Source organism: Oncorhynchus clarkii, chromosome 16 (genome assembly GCF_045791955.1).
Source record: "Oncorhynchus clarkii lewisi isolate Uvic-CL-2024 chromosome 16, UVic_Ocla_1.0, whole genome shotgun sequence".
In the NCBI taxonomy this organism is placed as follows: Eukaryota; Metazoa; Chordata; class Actinopteri; order Salmoniformes; family Salmonidae; genus Oncorhynchus; species Oncorhynchus clarkii.
The window spans coordinates 62,764,569-62,787,474 of record NC_092162.1 but is presented as its reverse complement, the minus strand read 5'-3'; the positions used below and the strand labels follow the sequence as shown (position 1 = coordinate 62,787,474).

The following is a 22,906-nucleotide window of genomic DNA, read 5'->3' as shown; positions in this document are numbered from 1 at the left end:
ATGAGGGAACACTTCACACCCCCACCCAAGCCAGTAGTGTGTGTGGTCTAACTTTACTATCTTTCGGGTTCCAGAAGTCCTCACAGGGACAGTAAAACAAGGACAATTCTAACAAGTGGTGACATTTTGTAGATAAAGGCTATTTTAGGCTTAGGGTCAGGTTTAGGGTTAGAATTAGGTTTGGGTTAGAATTATGGTTAGGAGTTACATTTAGGGTTAGGGTTACAATTAGGTTTGGGTTAGAATAAGGGTTAGGAGTTAGGGTTAGGTTTAGTTTTAGTGTTAGGGGTTTGGAGTTAAGGTAAGGGTTAAGGGTTAGGGTTAGGTTTAGTTTTAGTGTTAGGGGTTTGGAGTTAAGGTTAAGGGTTAAGGGTTAGGGTTAGGTTTAGGGTTAAGGGTTGGGGTTAGGTTTAGGGTTAAGGGTTAAGGGTTGGGGTTAGGTTTAGGGTTAAGGGTTAGGGTTAGGTTTAGGGTTAAGGGTTAAGGGTTGGGGTTAGGTTTAGGGTTAAGGGTTGGGGGAAAAAGGACTTTGAATGGGAGTAAATGTTTTGGTCCCCACTTGGATTGTAAAACCAATGTGTGTGTGTATGTTTCTCTCTCTCAGTGTGTGTGTGTGTGTGTGTGTGTGTGTGTGTGTGTGTGTGTGTGTGTGTGTGTGTGTGTGTGTGTGTGTGTGTGTGTGTGTGTGTGTGTGTGTGTGTGTGTGTGTGCGTGTGTGTGTGTGTGTGTGTGTGGTCGGCAATGAAAGTACGGTGAAAGTGTTTACTCAGGCCAGTCACCCAGCTGTACTTTTTCCCTAGGTCATTCATCCTGGGCTGAGTTGAAATCTCTACCTCCTCATGCACACATAAACACACACACGTGTTTTTCAATTGTTTTCCTGAGTGTTACGTATGTCCTGTTTTTACGTGCCATCCTTCAGAGTTCTTTGTAGTTCAAAAAAGTTTTTCTAAATAGTTTTTAACTGTAGGAATTGTTTTACCCATCAATCAATAAATCAATCAGTAAAGTATCTTCCCTCACACCCACAAAACACACTTGTAATCTGATTTAGTAGGAAGAGTATTTGCACTGTATTTGCAGCAGCTACTCTTCCTGGGGTCCACAAAAAAACATCAAGCATGACAAGTAACAAAGCACTGATACACTGATAGACAACGACATTCACACTCATTTTAAATACAAAATATACAAACAATTCAGCAACAAAACATTATACAAACAATACAACAACAAAAATGATGTGTGTGTGTGAGGGTGTATCCCCTCACAGTACCTCGCTTGTTTTTTAATCTGGTTTTTTTTCAAGGTAATTTTGCTGTTTGCTTGACTAATTTGAGATGGAAGGGAGTTCAATGTGATCATGGCTCTGTATAAAACTGTCCGTTCCCATGAATTCATTTTGGACTTAGTATTGCAATATACTGCCAGTTTTATTGGTAGTGATTGTCTTGTCTTGGCTCGGACAGACTGTACTACAAGGTTTAGACAGACTGAAGTCCAGATTAGGAGGAAGATGTTCCACGCCTTCCTCCAGAGTTTCATATCCTACTGCGCAACACATCTTAACTCACAACCTCTGATAGAAATAAATACTGTCCAAAATATCATACAAATTAGGATTTGTTTTCGATCGGCTGTGAAATACCTCTCGGGTCAGTTTAAACGTGTGTGTTCGTAGTTAATGTTTACACAAGTAAGCTGGCAAACTCGTTGAAGCCCCTTTATCAAGTACCTCTCCAAACGTGCTATTGGAGTGTATTTGCATCTGGATTTGACCACAATGATTTGTTTGTTTAACCTCTACTGAAAGTATAGACAGATGTTCCTTTGAGGTCTTTTCCAGGATGCAGTCTGTGGTATTTCTATGAGTAACTGGGGTTATAAATACCTTCATGATGGATATGAGTAACTGAGGTTATAAATACCTTCATGATGGATATGAGTAACTGAGGTTATAAATACCTTCATGATGGATATGAGTAACTGAGGATATAAATACCTTCATGATGGATATGAGTAATTGAGGTTATAAATACCTTCATGATGGATATGAGTAACTGGGGTTATAAATACCTTCATGATGGATATGAGTAACTGAGGTTATAAATACCTTCATGATGGATATGAGTAACTGAGGATATAAATACCTTCATGATGGATATGAGTAACTGAGGATATAAATACCTTCATGATGGATATGAGTAACTGAGGTTATAAATACCTTCATGATGGATATGAGTAACTGAGGTTATAAATACCTTCATGATGGATGGAGGACGGGGATCACACCCCAGATATGAATGACTAGTTACAGCCAATGGTGGAACTGCATTAGACCACCATCTTTCATCCTCCGTTCTGCTTTTATTATATCCATAGATAGTTGTGTACACACACACACATTTTAAATACTTTATTTGAATCCACCAATCAAATTGACTAAAAAATGATCCAAACATTTCAAAGGTCCCTATATGCATGGCCCTCAAGGGTACAGAAAGCACCTCCTTCTCCAAACAGCTAGGCTGCCCACGACAGCTGAAACAAAGCAGTATTGCTTTGCCCTAGTTTCTGTCAGGCCCGCAATCTGGAGGCCACGCACTGCAAGCCTGTGTACGTGGCCGAGACTGCCAAATATCAGAGCCACCAGCTAGCACCACCACCCGAGGCTGTCCAAGCGTGCCACGGGGAGCTGGTATTTAAGAAGCTTCTCTGCAAAGGTCTTCTCCATGTAGCCGTCCAATGAGCAGCGCACCTCCAAAATGAGCACCTCCCCCTGGCCTCCCCCCACAACAACAATATCTGGTGTATTTGGCCCACAGGAAGAAACATAGTTATACCAACATCAAACCAGCATCACCTTACACAATGATGTTTATGCATGTGTGCTGTTGGTGAGACTACTTGTTTCACCTCGTTGGCTATCAGGTCGACAAGGCGGTCATGTCTAGCAATGTACAAATCCTTGTATGAACAGCAGCCATTCACAACATGGGAAATGGACTCCATTACATTTGACTCATGTAGAATACAACATGTATCATGGTTTAAAGGGTACCAGAGTGCTAGATTATATTATGTTGGTAGAACTTGCAGCCTCACCTTAACAGTAAAGGTGAGAATGTCCTTACCAACGGCAGCATTCTGGTACATGGAATGGGAGACAGAGTGGTCAGCACAGTCCAGAGCAGTGAGTTTCCCCTGCAGGCTCAGGCCAGTCCAGTGTTGCAGTAGCTGCATCCATCTGATACCAAGGAGTGCCCTGGATGTAGGATGAGATGTTCAATCATAGGTGACAGAAGCCTCCACAACAACACAGCGATCTGCCGCAACTGCATCAGAGGAAGTCACTGGCTCAGTTTGAATTTCAGTCCGTGTCCGTCTGAGCTCCACTCCAGTCCTGTTGCACAGGTCGTTGAGGTCCGGCCAGTCTGACCAGACTCCGAAGTCCACAACACGAGTGTCCAATTTTCCATTGGTCTTCCTCCTGAAGCCCAGGAAGTTGTCCTCAGTGTCCCTGACCAGTGGAACCTTCCTCCTGAAGCCCAGGAAGTTGTCCTCAGTGTCCCTGACCAGTGGAACCTTCCTCCTGAAGCCCAGGAAGTTGTCCTCAGTGTCCCTGACCAGTGGAACCTTCCTCCTGAAGCCCAGGAAGTTGTCCTCAGTGTCCCTGACCAGTGGAACCTTCCTCCTGAAGCCCAGGAAGTTGTCCTCAGTGTCCCTGACCAGTGGAACCTTCCTCCATAGGTCCAGAAGGACGGAGGCTCTCACATCGTCACTGTTGAGCATGTCCAACAGGTGAGTCAGTCTGGTAGCAGTGTAAATCCACTCAATATTCGGGACTTCTAAACCCCCCTCTCTTTGGCTCAGGAAGACACCGTCACGTGTGGTGTGTGTTTAAGCATAGCCACTTTCTCACCACCTGAACAGTTTTGTTATTCATTTCCCTCAGAACCTTCTGTGGGAGAGGCACATTTGTAAGCAGATGTTGAATCTTTACTAGGACCCCCTCTCTCACAGCTTCTAGCTTCATGACCACAGGCAGAGGGGAAATGTCAATCAAATCAAGCCTGGTTGAATACCAATGGACAAGCTTCTCAACTTGTTCCCCCCCTCTCGCCAGCAACATTAAACATATGTCCAAGAAGGGCCTCCCGAGTGGCTCAGTGGTCTAGAGATTCTGGGTTTGAGTCCAGGCTCTGTCGCAGCCGGCATCTACCGGGAGACTCATGGGGCGGCGCACATGGCCGGCAGGGATGTCCTTGTCCCATCGAGCACTAGGGACTCCTGTTGTGGGCCGGGTGCATGCTGACACGGTCGGCAGGTGTACGGTGACACATTGGTGCGGCTGGTTCCCGGGTTAAGTGGGCATTGTGTCAAGAAGCAGTGCGGCTTGGTTGGTTTGTGTTTCGGAGGATGCACGGCTCTCGACCTTCGCCTCTCCCGAGTCCGTACGGGAGTTGCCGTAATGAAACAAGACTGTAACTACCAATTGGATTCCATGAAATTGGGGAGAAAAAAAGGTGTAATTTTTTAAAATGTTTTTTTTAAACTTATGTCCAAGATAACTATATGTTTTGTGATGAGAGTAAACTCTGATTGGTTTATTCGCTGGGGGCTTGTCAGTTTTAGACTTGAGTACCAGTGGTTACCTCTGCTGTGTCTTTCATACAACACTGCACATTTACTGTCTTTCAGTACCAAAGGCCAAAGACATCTCTAAAGTCCAAAAACACAGTGTCACACACACACACACACACACACACACACACACACACACACACACACACACACACACACACACACACACACACACACACTTGGTGTTTATCATGTATCGTCAGTCTTCAGGATGTCCTGACCTGACCCCTGGCCCTGCATTGGGGCCTCAGTGTTCCTCAGTGCGTTGGCCTCACATTCCAAGTGTGTGTGTGTGTGTGTGTGTGTGTGTGTGTGTGTGTGTGTGTCTGTGTGTGTGTGTGTGGCAAGACATTAATGTGTGCCAGCACATTTTGTTTCCAAATGAATCTGTCTCGAGTCATGTCCTTTCATATCAAATGTGGGTTTAATTCAGTGAATATATTCGCTAAATACTGTATCTACACTAAAATAGTGTGGTGTATATCAAGAAACAAAATTAAATCCCATTCAGCTGGTTCCTGTCCATTCAAACCAAATGTGTGCATAACGAATAGGGGTTGGAAAATAAGGGAAGCGCCACCTATGTGTGTTATAAAACCTATAGCAAGAGCCCAGAGTTGTTCCTAGCTTTTCCTGGTCACATGATCAAGAAACATTCTTGTCCCTAATCCAGTGGGGGACCAGGAACATCTCTGGGCTCTTGCTATAGGTTTTATAACACACATAGGTGGCGCTTCCCTTCTTTTCCAACTCCTATTCAGTTATTTACACATTTCCATCCAGGGGTGGCAAAGACATAGGGGGAGATGAACAACTGCAGAACAAAAAGAAGTCAGTCAGGCCTTCAACTTACTCTTGAAAGTTGTAATAGTAGAATGCACAAAGTGCAACTTCGAAATGGAGTAGTGCATCAGCAGTTTTCCTCCGGTCATTGCATACCTATTTATTAGGTATTAGGTATTGATCAATAGCCTAAGTCAGCTAACGTTTTTTTTTAGCTAGGTTTTTTAGCCCATTGATTTTGTTGAGATGTTTGAGTCACATAGATATCACATATAAACCATAGCTACATGTGTAGAATAGCAGGAAATGAGCTTTAACACTGCAACCTGGGTAACCCTGCTCAAGTACTGTATGAAGGCAAGAGCATGAGCTACAATATGAACAACAGATGTCAAGGATATAGGACGGGATGTCAAGGATATAGGACGGGATGTCAAGGATATAGGACGGGATGTCAAGGATATAGGACGGGGTGTCAAAGATAAAGGACGGGATGTCAAGGATATAGGACGGGGTGTCAAGGATATAGGACGGCATGTCAAGGATAAAGGACGGGATGTCAAGGATATAGGACAGGATGTCAAGGATATAGGACGGGATGTCAAGGATATAGGATGGGATGTCAAGGATATAGGACGGGAAGTCAAGGATATAGGACGGGATGTCAAGGATATAGGACGGGATGTCAAGGATATAGGACAGGATGTCAAGGATATAGGACGGGATGTCAAGGATATAGGACGGGATGTCAAGGATATAGGACGGGATGTCAAGGATATAGGACGGGATGTCAAGGATATAGGACGGGACAGGCTTGGGTACAACTGACATGTTGCACACACTCACACTCAAACTCACACTCACACACACTCAAACTCACACTCACACACACACTCACACACACACTCACACTCACACTCACACACACACACACACTGACATTCCCTCTGCGCTACTAGTGATGTACTGTAGTTGAGTGTAGCCTGATTATTGTGTCTACCGTGAGAGTTGTTATTTGAGCATTTTTGAACATGTCCACAGATGTTTTTGTTGCGGTGTCATTTGTACTGTCAGAAGGTTTGTCCCGTGGGATAACTAGGTAAAAGCACATAAACATAGGTGTATGTTGGTAAACATTAAAACACATATGTTCATTTGTTCTTCTTGGAGTGACAGGTCATTAGCCTTTTTGTTCTTGTTCTTTGCTTTTTCATGGTTTATTGATACACAGATGGAGAGGGGCTCGTCTGAAAGCACCAATAAAACCAGTTTACTACAGAGCATGACTGAGCATGTAATGGTGCCAAGCAGACATTGTAGGGCAATGACAGAACAATAAAATGTACAGCACAATATACCGCAGGAATAAAGTCATTGCATAATGTTTTCAGACAGCATGTTTTTTTCAACACTGTATTATGTAATGCTCTTGACTGAAAACCAAGAAAAAAATAACTGAACTTGATAACGGATTTACAAGGAACAATATCATAGAAGAAATGAGACGCATAGACTGAAATGACATGAAGACAGAAGCTTGTAAAAGCTTGTAAAAGCTTTTCAGTGTATGGGGCTAACAGTCATGTCACAGCATTAAAATATCCTCATAAAACAGTTAATTGTAACATGTAAGACAAAGGTTTGTACGGAAGTCACAACTTATTTATCTCAAGATCACAACATAACAAAAGTTGTCTTGTCGAGATCACGAGATAAGCTCTATAAACAGGAGTGGATCAGTATTGGTGATAGATTGACAGTCCGGCTGAGGAGGCAGAGCCCACTGTGGATCAGTATTGGTGATAGATTGACAGTTACGGCTGAGGAGGCAGAGCCCACTGTGGATCAGTATTGGTGATAGATTAACAGTCCGGCTGAGGCAGAGCCCACTGTGGATCAGTATTGGTGATAGATTGACAGTCCAGCTGAGGAGGCAGAGCCCACTGTGGATCAGTATTGGTGATAGATTGACAGTTACGGCTGAGGAGGCAGAGCCCACTGTGGATCAGTATTGGTGATAGATTAACAGTCCGGCTGAGGCAGAGCCCACTGTGGATCAGTATTGGTGATATATTGACAGTCCAGCTGAGGAGGCAGAGCCCACTGTGGATCAGTATTGGTGATAGATTGACAGTTACGGCTGAGGAGGTAGAGCCCACTGTGGATCAGTATTGGTGATAGATTGACAGTCCGGCTGAGGAGGCAGAGCCCACTGTGGATCAGTATTGGTGATAGATTGACAGTCCGGCTGAGGAGGCAGAGCCCACAGTGGATCAGTATTGGTGATAGATAACAAATAGTACAGAAAAACTAAACTGGTAAAACAGCTAAAGTGAATCACATGTTGAGGTTTCTAAATACTACAACATTTCATGAAGGCTGCAGTCTATTTGTCATTATAGTCACAAATGGTGGGCTAAATGATGTTGTGTTGAAGGACAGCTCTGCCATTCATCCAGTTAGAAAAATGATCTCAGATCAACGTTTCCCAAACTCGGTCCTGGGGACCCCAAGGGGTGCACGTTAGGTTTTTGCCCTAACACTACACAGCTGATTCAAATAACCAAAGCTTGAATATGAGTTCATCATTTGAATAAGCATTGTGATACTATGGCAAAAACCAAAAGGTGCACCCCTTGGAGTGCCCAGGACCGAGTTTGGGAAACGCTGGACTAGACACATACAGTTTGTTTGGAATTTGTAATTCCTCAGTTTGCCATCGCTTGCCTTTTATTGTTGGAGCTTTGATAAGAAGGACCCTGTACACTAGCACATGGTTACTTAACAGATCTGCCTCTGGTGCACTGTGACACCGCTGCGAATCTCTTGTCAATACGTCCACTCCTGTGGGTGGCAGGTTCGAATCCCTGAGCTGACTAGATGAAAATAAAATCTGCCAATGTGCCCTTGAGCAAGGTACTTAACCTTAATTGCTCCTGTAAGTCGCTCTGGATATTAGCGTCTGCTAAATGACTAAAATGTATGGAGTTTATGTCGTGGACTCGACAAAACAACTTTTATTATGTCGTGGGCTCGACAAAACAACTTTTATTATGTCGTGATCATGAGATAAATATGTTGTGATCACGACCTAACATGGGAATCCTTTTTTTATTTATATGTCCGCTGTGGACTTTCGTACAGTAGTAGCCAATCTCCTTCAACTGTACACTATTTCATTCTGACCTATTTGCCAACAACAATTCTTGTTTGTAGGTCAAATAATACATCAAATTGGAGAAATGCTTCAAATGACATTTTAACAGTACCACTAAGCACTGTGAATACCAACTATTATCAAAACGTTTAGTATATTTTGATACTGGGTGGAGCCATAGCCATAGATAGTTTGATCGTTGCGGTTTCTGTAGATGCATCATGCATCAGAGTCAATGGGAGAAGTGCACATTTTCAGCAAAGCATTTAGCCCTGACTGAACTACAGCAGAGACACATGGCTCCCTTGCACTGATCTATTTAAAACCTGTTTACACACACACACACACACACACACGCACACACACACACACACGCACACACACACACACACACACACACACACACACACACACACACACACACACACACACACACACACACACACACACACACACACACACACACACACACACACACACACAGAGACAGAGACAAACAGCAACCAAACAGTATTAGGGACAGACACAGCAACGGCCATTGACAGAGACACAACTCCATTCTCCATTATGATACAATGCAACTGACATGACTCCAGTCCTGAAAGAGAAGCACCGAGCCCTGGAGAGGTTGTCCTGCAGACTGCTGGTACAGTAGCTCTGATCAGAGTAAACTAATGTCATGGTATTGCTTCTTAATCTAACTCTACCGCTACAGCTCAATGTCTGTCGTGTGGGGTGTACAAGGAGCATGTCTGCCCTGGTGTAGTGTTACACACACCGTTGTGTCTATTTCTGATGTCCCCACTCTCTCTTCCCTCTCTCTCTCTCTCTCTCTCTCTCTCTCTCTCTCTCTCTCTCTCTCTCTCTCTCTCTCTCTCTCTCTCTCTCTCTCTCTCTCTCTCTCTCTCTCTCTCTCTCTCTCTCTCTCTCTCTCTCTCTCTCTCTCTCTCTCTCTCTCTCTCTCTCTCTCCAGGTTTAGCAGAGCCATCTTCACCCTCCAAGGTGAGAGATGGACCCCCAGGTGATGGCGCCTGGTCAGGCTGAACATGGACTTCTTCTGCTGGGGCAGCTGGAGAGGATGTGGGGGGCCAGGGAACTGACTGACGTGGTTCTCCTGGCCGAGGGCATTCCCTTCCCCTGCCACCGGGTGGTGCTATCCGCCTTCAGCCCTTACTTCCAGGTAAGATAATTGTGCTTGTTTCAATGAACCCCAAAATAAATATGACCATTTTACCATGGTGTTTACCATACTTATTTTATCCCTCCAGGCCATGTTTACCTGTGGTCTGAGGGAGACCCGTGGAGGTGAGGTGCCTCTCAGGGACACTCCTGCCCAGAGCTTGGAGCTGCTCCTGGGGTACATGTACCGCGCCCAGCTGCCTCTCTCCCACGACAACACTCAGGGAGTGGCCGCTGCTGCCTTCCTGCTGCACATAGACGGGGCATTCAGGTGGGTTCAGGTGGCTACTGTTAGCCATGACACGACTAATACAATCACTACATTATGGTCACTATTACAGGTTGTGTCAGAGCTACATGTTGGACAGCATGGATACTTCCAACTGTGTAGGACTGTACCACTGGGCCAGAGACCTGGGGGCCGCTGACCTGGCAGACCTCGCCCTGAGATACTTGTGTCGTCACTTTGCCCAGGTAGGACCATATCATTCAGTATAATCTGAGTATAATTCTTCCCAACTGCCACAGTCATGTCCATTTCCTCTTCTCACCACAAGAGAGCAGTAGTTCCCTGCATCTGTCTACAGGCAGAATTAAACAGAGCGGTCTGACATATAAACATTTATTAAATGTATTACCTACTCTCACTCACAACGTCATCTCTTTGTATCACCTCTCTTCTCTTTCTCTCTATCTCTCTCCCCTCCTCCCCTCTCCTTTCAGGTGTGTCAGGAAGAGGAGGTGTTGGAGTTGGACGCCCAGAGTTTGGGGGGTCTGCTGGGTTCAGACGACCTGAATGTGACCCAGGAGGAGAGCGTCCTGGAACTGGTGCTGCGCTGGGTGGAGAAGCGCAGGGGAGATGAGCAGAGTGAGGCCCAGGCCGTGGAGCTCCTCAGGCGGGTACGACTGGAGCTGATAGACCCCAACTTCCTCAGGAGGGCCAGGAGGAGAAACCCGGTGAGGATGGAAAGAGAAAGAGGAGGATGGAGAGAAGGAGAGTTTAAAGCTATGTCCACCCTACTAATTGTAAGTGTATGGTTGCAGGTATTGCTCCGGGATGCGGAATGCTTCGGGATGATCGACGCGGCTCTTCAGACTTCTTATCTCTCTGTGGCGGCTGCCCCTCCTCGCCCCACCCTGCGTTACGGGATGGAGACCACAGACCTGCTCCTCTGCCTGGGGGGGACTGATGAAGGGGGCGTCCCAGCCCGCCGGGGGGGTCAGGCTGACCTCAGCTTATGCTTCGCCCCCCAGGCCAGAAGGACGTACTACATCCCCTCTCCAGTGAAGGGGACAGGGACGATCACGGCAGGGGCGGTGACAAGGGACAACAGCATAGTGGTGGCTGTAGAAGAGGAGGACGAACACAGGACCAAGAGGCTGGGGATGTACAGGTGTGTGTGTGTGTGTGTGTGTGTGTGTGTGTGTGTGTGTGTGTGTGTGTGTGTGTGTGTGTGTGTGTATAAAATACATACCTGTCCTCTGTTGTCTGCCCAGGTATGATCGGTCTTGTGAGGGCAGCTGGGAGGAGCTATGCTGGGTGGGGTACAGGGACATGTATGCCCTGGCGGCACTAGGTGATGCCCTCTACCTGCTGGGGGGACAGATGAAGGTCAGGAACCATTACATCATCACCAACAGTGTTGAGAGGTGGTCGCTGAGAAGGGGCGGGTCCTGGCTGAGCTTCGCTCCTCTGCCTCTCCCATTGGCCTGTCACTGTGTGGTCAGCCTCAAGGACCACCTTTACGTGCTGGGGGGCTGGACGCCACAGGTGAGCAGGGATGTCAGTCAAAAAACCACTCAATCACATATAGGTTATGTGATGCTTTTTATGCTTTTTTGTTACAAAGTGCAACTTGGGAAAAACTCTGATCCTCCTCCCTTCTCCCTTCCTCACCCCCATCCTCTCTCTCCACCCCTCCTTCGTCCCCCTCCAGTCGGACCGTCCAGACGATGAGCCAGACAGGCTGAGTAGCCGTGTGTTCCAGTTTGACCCAGGCAAGGACCGGTGGATAGAGTGTGAGAACATGAGATACTCACGCTACCGCTGTGGGGTCGCTACACTCAATGGAGAGATCTACATGCTAGGTTAGAGCACATCTTTCAATGGAGAGATCTACATGCCAGGTTAGAGCACGTCTTTCAATGGAGAGATCTACATGCCAGGTTAGAGCACGTCTTTCAATGGAGAGATCTACATGCCAGGTTAGAGCACGTCTTTCAATGGAGAGATCTACATGCTAGGTTAGAGCACGTCTTTCAATGGAGAGATCTACATGCCAGGTTAGAGCACGTCTTTCAATGGAGAGATCTACATGCCAGGTTAGAGTACGTCTTTCAATGAAGAGATCTACATGCCAGGTTAGAGTACGTCTTTCAATGGAGAGATCTACATGCCAGGTTAGAGTACGTCTTTCAATGGAGAGATCTACATGCCAGGTTAGAGCACGTCTTTCAATGGAGAGATCTACATGCCAGGTTAGAGTACGTCTTTCAATGGAGAGATCTACATGCCAGGTTAGAGCATGTCTTTCAATGGAGAGATCTACATGCCAGGTTAGAGCACGCCTTTCAATGGAGAGATCTACATGCTAGGTTAGAGCACGTCTTTCAATGGAGAGATCTACATGCCAGGTTAGAGCACGTCTTTCAATGGAGAGATCAACATGCCAGGTTAGAGCACGTCTTTCAATGGAGAGATCTACATGCCAGGTTAGAGTACGTCTTTCAATGGAGAGATCTACATGCCAGGTTAGAGCACGTCTTTCAATGGAGAGATCTACATGCCAGGTTAGAGCATGTCTTTCAATGGAGAGATCTACATGCCAGGTTAGAGCATGTCTTTCAATGGAGAGATCTACATGCCAGGTTAGAGTACGTCTTTCAATGGAGAGATCTACATGCCAGGTTAGAGCACGTCTTTCAATGGAGAGATCTACATGCTAGGACGTTTTCTGTCTTTATTTTTCTCACTTCATCCAGATGGAGGCATGAGGGTCAAAACAGTTGGAACATAATAGTGAACGGAACATTTTTTATTTAACTAGGCAAGTCAGTTAAGAACAAATTCTTATTTTACAGCATTGAAGGTCCCCAAGAACACAGTGGCCTCCATTATTCTTAAATGGAGGATGTTTGGAACCACCAAGACTCTTCCTAGAGCTAGCCTCCCAGCCAAAGTGAGCAATCAGGGGAGAAGGGCCTTGGTCAGGGAGGTGACCAAGAACCTGATGGTCACTCTGACAGAGCTCCAGAGTTCCTCTGTGGAGATGTTGTAGGACCTTCAAGAAGGACAAGCATCTCTGCAGCACTCCACCAATCAGGTCTTTATGATAGAGTGGCCAGACGGAAGCCACTCCTAAGTAAAAGGCACATGACAGCCCGCTTGGAGTTTGCCAAAAGGCACCTAAAGACTCTCAGACCATGAGAAACAAGATTCTCTGGTCTGATAAAAACCAATATTGAACTCTTTGTCCTGAATGCCAAGCGTCACGTCTGGAGTAAACCTGGCACCATCCCTACAGTGAAGCATGGTAGTGGCAGCATCATGCTGTGGGGATGTTTTTCAGCGTCAGGGACTGGGAGACTAGTCAGGATCGAGGCAAAGATGAACAGAGCAAAGTACAGAGAGATCCTTGATGAAAACCTGCTCCAGAGCACTCAGGACCTCAGACTGTGACGAAAGGGGTTTACCTTCCAACTGGACAACAACCCTAAGCACACAGCCAAGACAACGCAGGAGTGGCTTTGGGACAAGTCTCTGAATGTCCTTGAGTGGCCCAGCCAGAGCCCAGACTTGAACCCAATCAAACATCTCTGGAGACATGAAAATAGCTATACAGCAACGCTCCCCATCCAACCTGATAGAGCTTGAGAGGATCTGCAGAGAAGAATGGGAGAAACTCCCCAAATACAGGTGTGCCAAGCTTGTAGCGTCATACCCAAGAAGAATCGATGCTGCAATCAGTGCCAAAGGAGCTTCAACAAAGTACTGAGTAAAGGGTCAGAATACTGATATTTCATTTTTCAATTTTTTAAAAATAAATTTGCAAAAATGTCTAAAAACCTGTTTTTGCTTTGTCATTATCGCATATTGTGTATAGATTGTTGAGGGGAAAAAACGATTGAATCCATTTTAGAATAAGGCTTTTACATTACAAAATGTGGAAAAAGTCAAAAAGAGAATTTAGCAGTACGTTCAACCGGCCTCACAACCGCACACCACATGTACAGTGCCTTTGGAAAGTATTCAAAAACGACATTGAAGGCGGCTTACAGTAGAGAAATTAACATTAAATTATCTGGAAACAGCTCTGGTGGACATTCCTGCAGTCAGCATGCCAATTGCATGCTCCCTCAAAACTTGAGACATCTGTGGCATTGTGTTGTGTGACAAAACTGCACATTTTTAGAGTGGCCCTTTATTGTCCCCCAGCACAAGGTGCACCTGTGTAATGATCATGCTGTTTAATCAACTTCTTGATATGCCACACATGTCAGGTGGATGTATTATCTTGGCAAAGGAGAAATGCTCACTAACTGGGATGTAAACACATTTGTGCACAAAATTAGAGCGAAATAAGCTTTTTGTGCGTATGGAACATGTCTGGGACCTTGTATTGTAGCTCATGAAACATGGGACCAACACTTTACATGTTATGTTTATATTTATTTTCAGTGCATATGTGTGTTCTCCAGGGGGTATAGGGTGTGAGGGGGAGGACCGTGGCCAATCTCGTCGCTGCCTGAGCTCAGTGGAGATCTACAACCCAGAAGAAGATACCTGGAGGTCAGGGCCAACCCTCCCCACAGCTCTCCTCTCTTTACGAACCAATGCCTCCAACATTGGGGAGGTGGACGGCAAGCTGTACCTCTGTGGCTACTACAAGGGGGCAGGTGAGAACCAAACACATTTACACTGATCAATCAATAAATGAATCAATCAATTATCAATCATATTTTGACAGGTCGCCATGAGATCATCACCAAGGAGATCTTAGAGCTGGATCCCAAGGACAACGTGTGGACGGTGGTGGAGCGTCGAGCAGCCATGCATGACAGCTACAGCGTCTGTCTGGTGGCCAACCTCAACCCCCGTGATCTCTCAACCCCGAGCTCTGACCATTGATGGACACAGGACAAAAATGGCCTACTCAGAGGAAGAGAAAACACAGAGACAATATTGCATAAAGAGGGACTCATGTTGCTCTAGGCCTACCCTATAACTTTGTTTCATCGTCAAGACATGATAGCCTATAAGCTTATAAGTACTGTATGTGGTATCCCTCAGATGAAAGGATAAGGTATGGAAATCAATTGCTCTGTAAACTTACTCTGTAAGGACAGCCTAAGCTTTAGACCAGGGGTATTCAACTCTTACCCTATGAGGTCCGGAGCCTGCTGGTTTTCTGTTCTACCTGATCATTAGTTGGTGTCCCAGGTCTAAATCAGTCCATGAAATAATGCAGTAGAACTGGCAGTTGAGCTTGAGGGCTATAGACTACTAGCCTATCACACAGACTCTGCATGATGTGATGCCTGTACTAACATCTGAACTCTGTGTTTCAATAAAATACAAATTAAGACATTCAGGCTTTCCAAATATAAAATGTCTGGTCTGTAGGCCTATTTCTCTCCTTCCACAATACATATTCACAGTTTAACAATGTACTGGATCTTTAACTGATGTCCATCTCAAGCGTTTATTTTTCCGGGGAACGGAAAACAAACAAGTCTGATTGAACGGGTCATTCCTCGAGGACGTTGCTTACGTGCCAAGCATTTCTTCTCCTTCTCCTACTGTTCGGCATGGTCAGAAATAGGTCGGCGGAAAGCCCAAACGATCCTAAATTAGTGTGACGCTGCATGTTGCTATGACAGCTGGCATCGGTATGGACTGGGGCGGATCCACCAACCCAATGGGACCATGTGGTTCTCACTGCTGATTTGTTGTGATTTGTTTTCAGATAGAGGAAAGAGAGAGAGCAAGTATGAACAGTAGCATAAGAACGGGAGGCGAGACAAATGGAACAAGGGTTTCCCTAATGAGCTGATGTCTGGGATTATTAACCGAATACCCCTTTGACATTTAATGTCCTCAAGCAGAGTGAATCATTGATAGTAGCCTGGTGTTTTGTTGCTTCATCTATCTGCTATGAAACTGGGCAATTTGAGGCTTCCTTTCGTTGTTTGTAGGGATAAAGAAATATAACACATCCTGTGTCAGTTTATGAAATATTTCCGCTGCCAGGTAGGTAACTAGTTGCGACAGGTGCGCACTGAGCGAGACCAGGATGGGCAGGCGGGAAATTCGCAGAGACCACCGCAGCAGCGTGATGAGCACTGAAGACCGGTCAGAACGGAGGGACAACATGCAGGACACGGCAGATACCGAAACCGGCGATGATGGCTCCGAGACCTCAAGTCTGGACAGCCGTCGTCTCCTCAGCGGGGACAAGCGCCCCAGCCACACCGGGGAAAGTGGCTCTATGCCGGTGGAAGTGAAGAAGCACCAACATAAACACAATTTGAAACACCGCTACGAGGTAATGGAGACGCTGGGAAAAGGCACCTACGGGAAAGTGAAGAGGGCGGTGGAGAGAACGACCAGGAAGACAGTGGGTGTTTTTGTTTGTTTTTCAATTAACTATGTCTCTGTCTATCTCGATCCTATACTGTCCTTCCTTTCCATGTGTTAGCCTTTTATGTCATATTATAACCTAAATGTTCACTTTACAGATATTAGACCAACTCATCATTGCAACCAAATGTTTCTGAATGTGTGCTGCCTTCTATGTTAGGGGTACCAAGGCAAAATATGCATCTGTTATTGACATTTTGTTTGTTACCTGTATCGTGCGTTTGCTATATCATTCGAACAAAGGGACCCCAGATGATGTGTGTGTCTTGCCCTTGGCTGTGCCTGGAAGTCTCAGGCAGCTGTCCTTCAGTTATGTTTTGGTTCTTATCAGAATTATGTATTGTGTGTGTTATTAATTATTCATGTGTGATAGAGGACAGATTGTATGGGGAAGGTGTTGTCATCGGTCTAATGAATAGATGCGTACTTTGTGTGCCTGCGTGCCATCTGTAGTGGATTAGCTCATACCCGCTGCTATGCCAGGGATCAGGGGCCTTCTGAGGGCCTAGGCCACCTTCTCGTTATCTGACTCATTACCCTTGACCCCTCACACACTCTCACTGGCATGCACCCAGGCCCACACACAGACACGGAGGGCAGGCAGCCTAGCGGTTAGAGTGTAACCGAAAGATGTACAAATCTGCAGTAACTGCCCTTCAGCGAGGTAGTTAATCCCGCAACAACTACTCCCCAGACTTTGATGAAGACAGACATGGTGTTAAATGTGGAAGACACATTTTGGTTGAATGTATTCAGTTGTGTAACTGACTAGGTTTTCCCTTCCAAACACAGACCAAATGTAACAGACATAGTTCCATTCTAGGTGTGATAATGAAGGATTGGTTATTCTAAAGGGGAAAGAACCATATGACATGCGCATTATATGATTTGCAATATGGCTATTGGCTATCTATTAATGTACCTGAGAAAAATAATACATTATGAGAGAGAGAATTGTTTTGTTTTAATGGTTTTGTTGCTCGTAGTTCAGGGTTTAATCCTTCAGTCTACTGTGAGCTGAAGACAAAGAGATAGATACCCCTTTCTGATTTTTAGTAAACAAACATGTTATTATAGAGATAATCTGATGGGATATCAGATTAGGAGACTAGCCCAATCCTGTCACTGTCTGCTACTGTACTGTACACCCAGTCCCTCTTTCCTACATTTACTGGAGAGCGGGGGATAAAGAATAGAAGAGAGGGAGAGCGGGGGATAAAGAATAGAAGAGAGGGAGAGCGAGGGATAAAGAATAGAAGAGGGAGAGCGGGGGATAAAGAATAGAAGAGAGGGAGAGCGAGATGGTGGTAGAATTCCTTGAGCCAGTGGCCAGTGCATACTGAGAATTCCTTGAGACAAATTGACCATAATTTTTAGAAACAGGATCAGGAGCTGTTGTCTGAGTGAAGAAGGACAGATGAAGAAGAGATGTGGTGGGGAGGGGGAAGATGTGGAGGGGGTCTATGGAAAAGGAGAGAAGGAAGGAATATAGAGGGGCGGGGCATTGACTCCAGATTAGGGTTGGAACAGACGGTCTGCTAATGGAGACGAGTCTGGGAGGGGGAGAGGGATGGAGGGAGAGAGTCTGGGAGGGGGAGAGGCTGGGAGGGGGAGAGGGATGGAGGGAGAGAGGCTGGGAGAGGGATGGAGGGAGAGAGGCTGGGAGGGGGAGAGGCATGGAGGGAGAGAGGCTGAGAGGGATGGAGGGAGAGAGGCTGAGAGGGATGGAGGGAGAGAGGCTGGGAGGGGATGGAGGGAGAGAGTCTTGGAGGGAGAGAGGCTGGGAGGGGGAGAGAGGCTGGGAGGGGGAGAGAGGCTGGGAGGGGGAGAGAGGCTGGGAGAGAGGCTGGGAAGGGGAGAGGGATAGAGGGAGAGAGGCTGGGAGGGGGAGAGGGATGGAGGGAAAGAGGCTGGGAGGGGGAGAGGGATGGAGAGAGGCTGGGAAGGGGAGAGTCTGGGGTATGTCAGTACAGTAAGCTTTGTTGTAGGTCACTTTCACTGACAATGTGGGACTGAATGTGCGCAAACTGCATTATTGGACATATTATAGGAGGGCAGTTGAACTCCCTCTTATGTTAGATACGGCTCTGCCACCCAGCAAGTACACTAATTCTATATTTGTACTACATATGTTTAGACTCATGACTCCATCTCTTTCTCTCTCTGTGTCCCACTTTCTCTCTCGCTCTCTCTCTCATACTCTTTCTCTCATTTCAGCACACACCCTAGTCATTGTCCTTTCAGGAATGCTGTGTGTTCCCGTAGGTGTCTAGAAGAGAGCAAAACCCAGAGTGTTCTTCCCTCCTTCTCTGTGCTCTGCTGGTCAGGTCTTAATGCCCCAGAGGAAGGCAGGAGGCAGGCCTGAAGTGACACCCCCCCCTGCCCCCAGTTCTCCTTCTGTTAACCCTGTGCCTCCCTCTTCCCCACTCCCTCATGCTCTCAGTTTTCCTTCTGTTAACCCTGTGCCTCCCCCCCCCCTGCTCTCAGTTCTCCTTCTGTTAACCCTGTGCCTCCCTCTTCCCCACTCCCTCATGCTCTCAGTTCTCCTTCTGTTAACCCTGTGCCCCCCCCCCTGCTCTCAGTTCTCCTTCTGTTAACCCTGTGCTTCCCTCTTCCCCACTCCCTCATGCTCTCCACTGCCCCCTCTCACACCCCTTTTACGCCCTCAACCTCTAAGCCCTTTCACCAAATGCTAGCCCTCCCTCCTTTCCTCATGTAGTCTCCACTACCCGCTTCTCCCCCACCATTTCAATTCAAGGGCTTTATTGTCATGTGAAACATATGTTAACATTGCCAAAGCAAGTGAAGTAGATAATAAACAAAAGTGAAATAAACCGTAAACGTTACACTCACAGAAGTTCCAAAATAATAAATTACTTTTGAAATGTCTTTACGAATATACTGTTGAAGTCAGAAGTTTACATAAACCGAGGCCAAATACATTTAAACTCAGTTTTTCACAATTCCTGACATTTACTCCTAGTAAAAATTCCCTGTCTTAGGTCAGTTAGGATCACCACTTTATTTTAAGAATGTGAAATGTCAGAATAATAGTAGAGAGAATGATTTATTTCAGCTTATATTTTTTTCATCACATTCCCAGTGGGTCAGAAGTTTACATACACACAATTGGTGTTTGGTAGCATTGCCTTTAAATTGTTTAAAGCCTTCCACAAGCTTCCCACAATAAGTTGGGATAATTTTAGTCCATTCCTCCTGACAGAGGTGGTGTAACTGAGTCAGGTTTGTAGGCCTCCTTGCTTGCACACATACTTTTTCAGTTCTGCCCACAAAGTTTCTATAGGATTGAGGTCAGGGCTTTGTGATGGCCACTCCAATACCTTGACTTTGTTGTCCTTAAGTCATTTTGCCACAACTTTGGAGGTATGCTTGGGGTCATTGTTCATTTGGAAGACCCATTTGCGACCAAGCTTTAACTTCCTGACTGATGTCTTGAGATGTTGCTTCAATATATCCACATAATTTTCCCGCCTCATGATGCCATCTATGTTGTGAAGTGCACCAGTCCCTCCTGCAGCAAAACACCCCCACAACATGATGCTGCCACCCCCATGCTTCACGGTTGGGATGGTGTTCTATGGCTTGCAAGCCTCCCCCTATTCCTCCAAATATAGCGATGGTCATTATGGCCAGTTCTATTTTTCTTTCATCAGACCAGAGGACATTTCTCCAAAAAGTATGATCTTTGTCCCCATGTGCAGTTGCAAACCGTAATCTGGCTTTTTTATGGCGGTTTTGGAGCAGTGGCATCTTCCTTGCTGAGCGGTCTTTCAGGTTATGTCGATATAGGACTTGTTTTACTCTGGATATAGATACTTTTGTACCTGTTTCCTCCAGCATCTTAACATGGTCCTTTGTTCTTGTTCTGGGATTGATTTGCACTTTACACACCACAGTACTTTCATCTTTAGGAGACAGAACGCGTCTCCTTCCTCAGCGGTATGACGGCTGCGTGGTCCCATGGTCTTTATACTATGATTTTCCCATGATGTCAAGCAAAGAGGCACTTAGTTTGAAAATAGGCCTTGAAATACATCCACAGGTACACCTCCAATTGACTCAAATGATGTCAATTAGCCTATCAGAAGCTTCTAAAGCCATAACATACTTTTCTGGAATTTTCCAAGCTGTTTAAAGGCACAGTCAATTTACTGTATGCAAACTTCTGACCCTCTGGAATTGTGATTAAGTGAAATAATCTGTCTGTAAACAATTGTTGGAAACATTAGTTGTCATGCACAAAGTAGATGTCCTAACCAACTTGCCAAAACTATAGTGTGTTAACAAGACATTTGTGGAGTGGTTGAAAAACAAGTTTTAATGACTCCAACCTAAGTGTATTTAAACTTCCGATTTCCACTGTATACAGTGTTGTAACGATGCGCAAATAGTTAAAGTTGAAAAGGGAAAATAAATCAACATAAATATGGGTTGTATTTACAATGGTGTTTGTTCTTCACTGGTTGCCCTTTTCTTGTGGCAACAGGTCACAAATCTTGCTGCCGTGATGGCACACTGGCATTTCACCCAGTAGATATGGGAGTTTATCAGAATTGGGTTTGTTTTTGAAGGACAGTCCATGACCTGGGTGGCTGGAGTCTTTGGCAATATTTAGGGCGTTCCTCTGACACCGCCTGGTGTAGAGGTCCTGGATGGAAGGAAGCTTGGCCCCAGTGATGTACTGGGCTGTTCGCACTACCCTCTGTAGTGCCTTGCGGTCGGAGGCCGAGCAACTGATGCTCTTGATGGTGCAGCTGTAGAACCTTTTGAGGATCGGAAGACTCATGCCAAATCTTTTCAGTCTCCTGAGGGGGAATAGGTTTTGTCGTGCCCTCTTCACGACTGTCTTGATGTGCTTGGGTGTTGGTGATGTGGACACCAAGGAACTTGAAGCTCTGAACCTGCTCCACTACAGTGCCATCGATGAGAATGGGGTGTGCTCGGTCCTCCTTTTCCTGTAGTCCACAATCATCTCCTTTGATGAAGGGCAATGGGTTCTATAACTGATTCAAGTATTTTTAGCCAGATCCTAATTGGTATGTCGAATTTTATGTTCCTTTTGATGGCATAGAAGGCCCTTCTTGCCTTGTCTCTGAGCTCTTTCACTTCTTTGTGGAAGTTACCTGTGACCTTAGGCCGAGGTATGTATAGTTGTTTGTTTGCTCTAGGACAGTGGTTCCCAAACTTTTTATAGTTCCGTACCCCTTCAAACATTCAACATTCAGCTGCGAATCAAATGTTGTTTTTTGCCATCATCATACGCCTGCCACACATACATTACACAATACATTTATTAAACATAAGAATGAGTGTGGGTTTTTGTCACAACCTGGCTCATGGGAAGTGTCAAAGAGCTCTTATAGGACCAGGGCAATAATAATAATATTAACAATAATAATAATCAATCATTTTGCTTTTTATTTAACCATCTTACATATAAAACCTTATTTGTCCATCAAAAATTGGGAATAACTCAAAGGTTAATGAGAAGGGTGTGCTTGAAAGGATGCACGTAACTCTGCAATGTTGGGTTGTATTGGAGAGAGTCTCAGTCTTAAATAATTTCCCACACACAGTCTGTGCCTGTATTTAATTTTCATGCTAGTGAGGGCCGAGAATCCACTCTCACATAGGTACGTGGTTGCAAAGGGCATCAGTGTCTTAACAGCGCGATTTGCCAAGGCAGGATACACTGAGCACAGCTCAATCCAGAAATCTGGCAATGGCTTCTGATTAAATTTGTAAATCCACGGTAAGTGGACTGAAGGCAGGGCATGAAAGGGATAACGAATCCAGTTGTTTGTGTCATCTGTTTAGGGAAAGTACCTGCATAATTGTGCACCCATCTCACTCAGGTGCTTCGCTATGTCGCATTTGACATTGTCCGTAAGCTTGAGTTCATTTGCACACAAAAAATCATACAATGATGGAAAGACCTGTGTGTTGTCGTTGTTAATGCAGACAGAGAAGAGCTCCAACTTCTTAATCATAGCCTCAATTTTGTCCCACACATTGAATATAGTTGCAGAGAGTCCATGTAATCCTAGATTCAGATCATTCTGGTGATTAAAAACATCACCCAGAAGGGCCAGTCGTGTGAGAAACTCGTCATCATGCAAGCAGTCAGACAAGTGAAAATGATCGTCAAAAAAGAAAACTTTAAGCTCGTCTCTCAATTCAAAAAAACGTGTCAATACTTTTCCCCTTGATAACCAGCACACTTCTGTATGTTGTAAAAGCGTTACATAGTCGCTGCCCATATCATTGCATAGTGTAGAAAATACATGAGAGTTCAGGGGCCTTGCTTTAACAAAGTTAACAATTTTCACTGTAGTGTCCAAAATGTCTTTCAAGCTGTCAGGCTTTCCCTTGGCAGCAAGAGCCTCTCAGTGGATGCTGCAGTGTAGTGTGTTCAAGTGGTGTCGGGAGCAACTGCTGGCACACGCGTTACCACTGCACTATGTCTCCCTGTCATGGCTTTT

General features: G+C 45.5%; 2 protein-coding genes across 5 annotated transcripts in view; both read left to right on the top strand.

Annotated features, from left to right (window-relative positions):
- The first annotated feature begins 9,022 nt into the window (after positions 1-9,022).
- LOC139368882 (kelch repeat and BTB domain-containing protein 12-like) lies at positions 9,023-15,350 on the top strand. 4 transcript variants are annotated; one of them, XM_071108345.1, is made up of 10 exons: positions 9,023-9,230; positions 9,587-9,764; positions 9,853-10,034; positions 10,105-10,237; positions 10,487-10,720; positions 10,808-11,157; positions 11,261-11,534; positions 11,701-11,761; positions 14,462-14,659; positions 14,731-15,350. In XM_071108345.1, exons 2-10 carry the CDS (start codon positions 9,594-9,596, stop codon positions 14,889-14,891), a joined length of 1,764 nt encoding a protein of 587 aa, XP_070964446.1. In that variant the 5' UTR covers positions 9,023-9,230; positions 9,587-9,593; the 3' UTR covers positions 14,892-15,350. The 4 variants fall into 4 exon arrangements, with proteins under 4 accessions (XP_070964446.1, XP_070964443.1, XP_070964445.1 ...); XM_071108342.1 differs by having other exon boundaries at positions 9,025-9,230; positions 9,558-9,764; positions 11,701-11,851; XM_071108344.1 differs by having other exon boundaries at positions 9,049-9,230; positions 9,558-9,764.
- Positions 15,351-15,663: 313 nt separating this feature from the next.
- The window catches only part of LOC139368881 (NUAK family SNF1-like kinase 1), a 49,426-nt gene continuing 42,183 nt past the window's right edge, over positions 15,664-22,906 (top strand). The window contains exon 1 of the mRNA XM_071108341.1: positions 15,664-16,380. Within this exon, the coding sequence (XP_070964442.1) occupies positions 16,057-16,380 (324 nt within the window). The 5' untranslated portion in view covers positions 15,664-16,056. The remainder of the gene's footprint in view (positions 16,381-22,906) is intronic.

What these genes read in the sequence shown, in the direction of transcription:
- LOC139368882 (XM_071108342.1), top strand. Translation starts at nt 9,594, where the DNA reads ATGGACCCCCAGGTGATGGCGCCTGGTCAGGCTGAACATGGACTTCTT. An exon ending in GGGCCAGGAGGAGAAACCCG is followed by an intron (nt 10,721 to 10,807) that starts GTGAGGATGGAA and finishes GTATGGTTGCAG; the next exon opens with GTATTGCTCCGGGATGCGGA. An exon ending in TGGGGGGCTGGACGCCACAG is followed by an intron (nt 11,535 to 11,700) that starts GTGAGCAGGGAT and finishes GTCCCCCTCCAG; the next exon opens with TCGGACCGTCCAGACGATGA.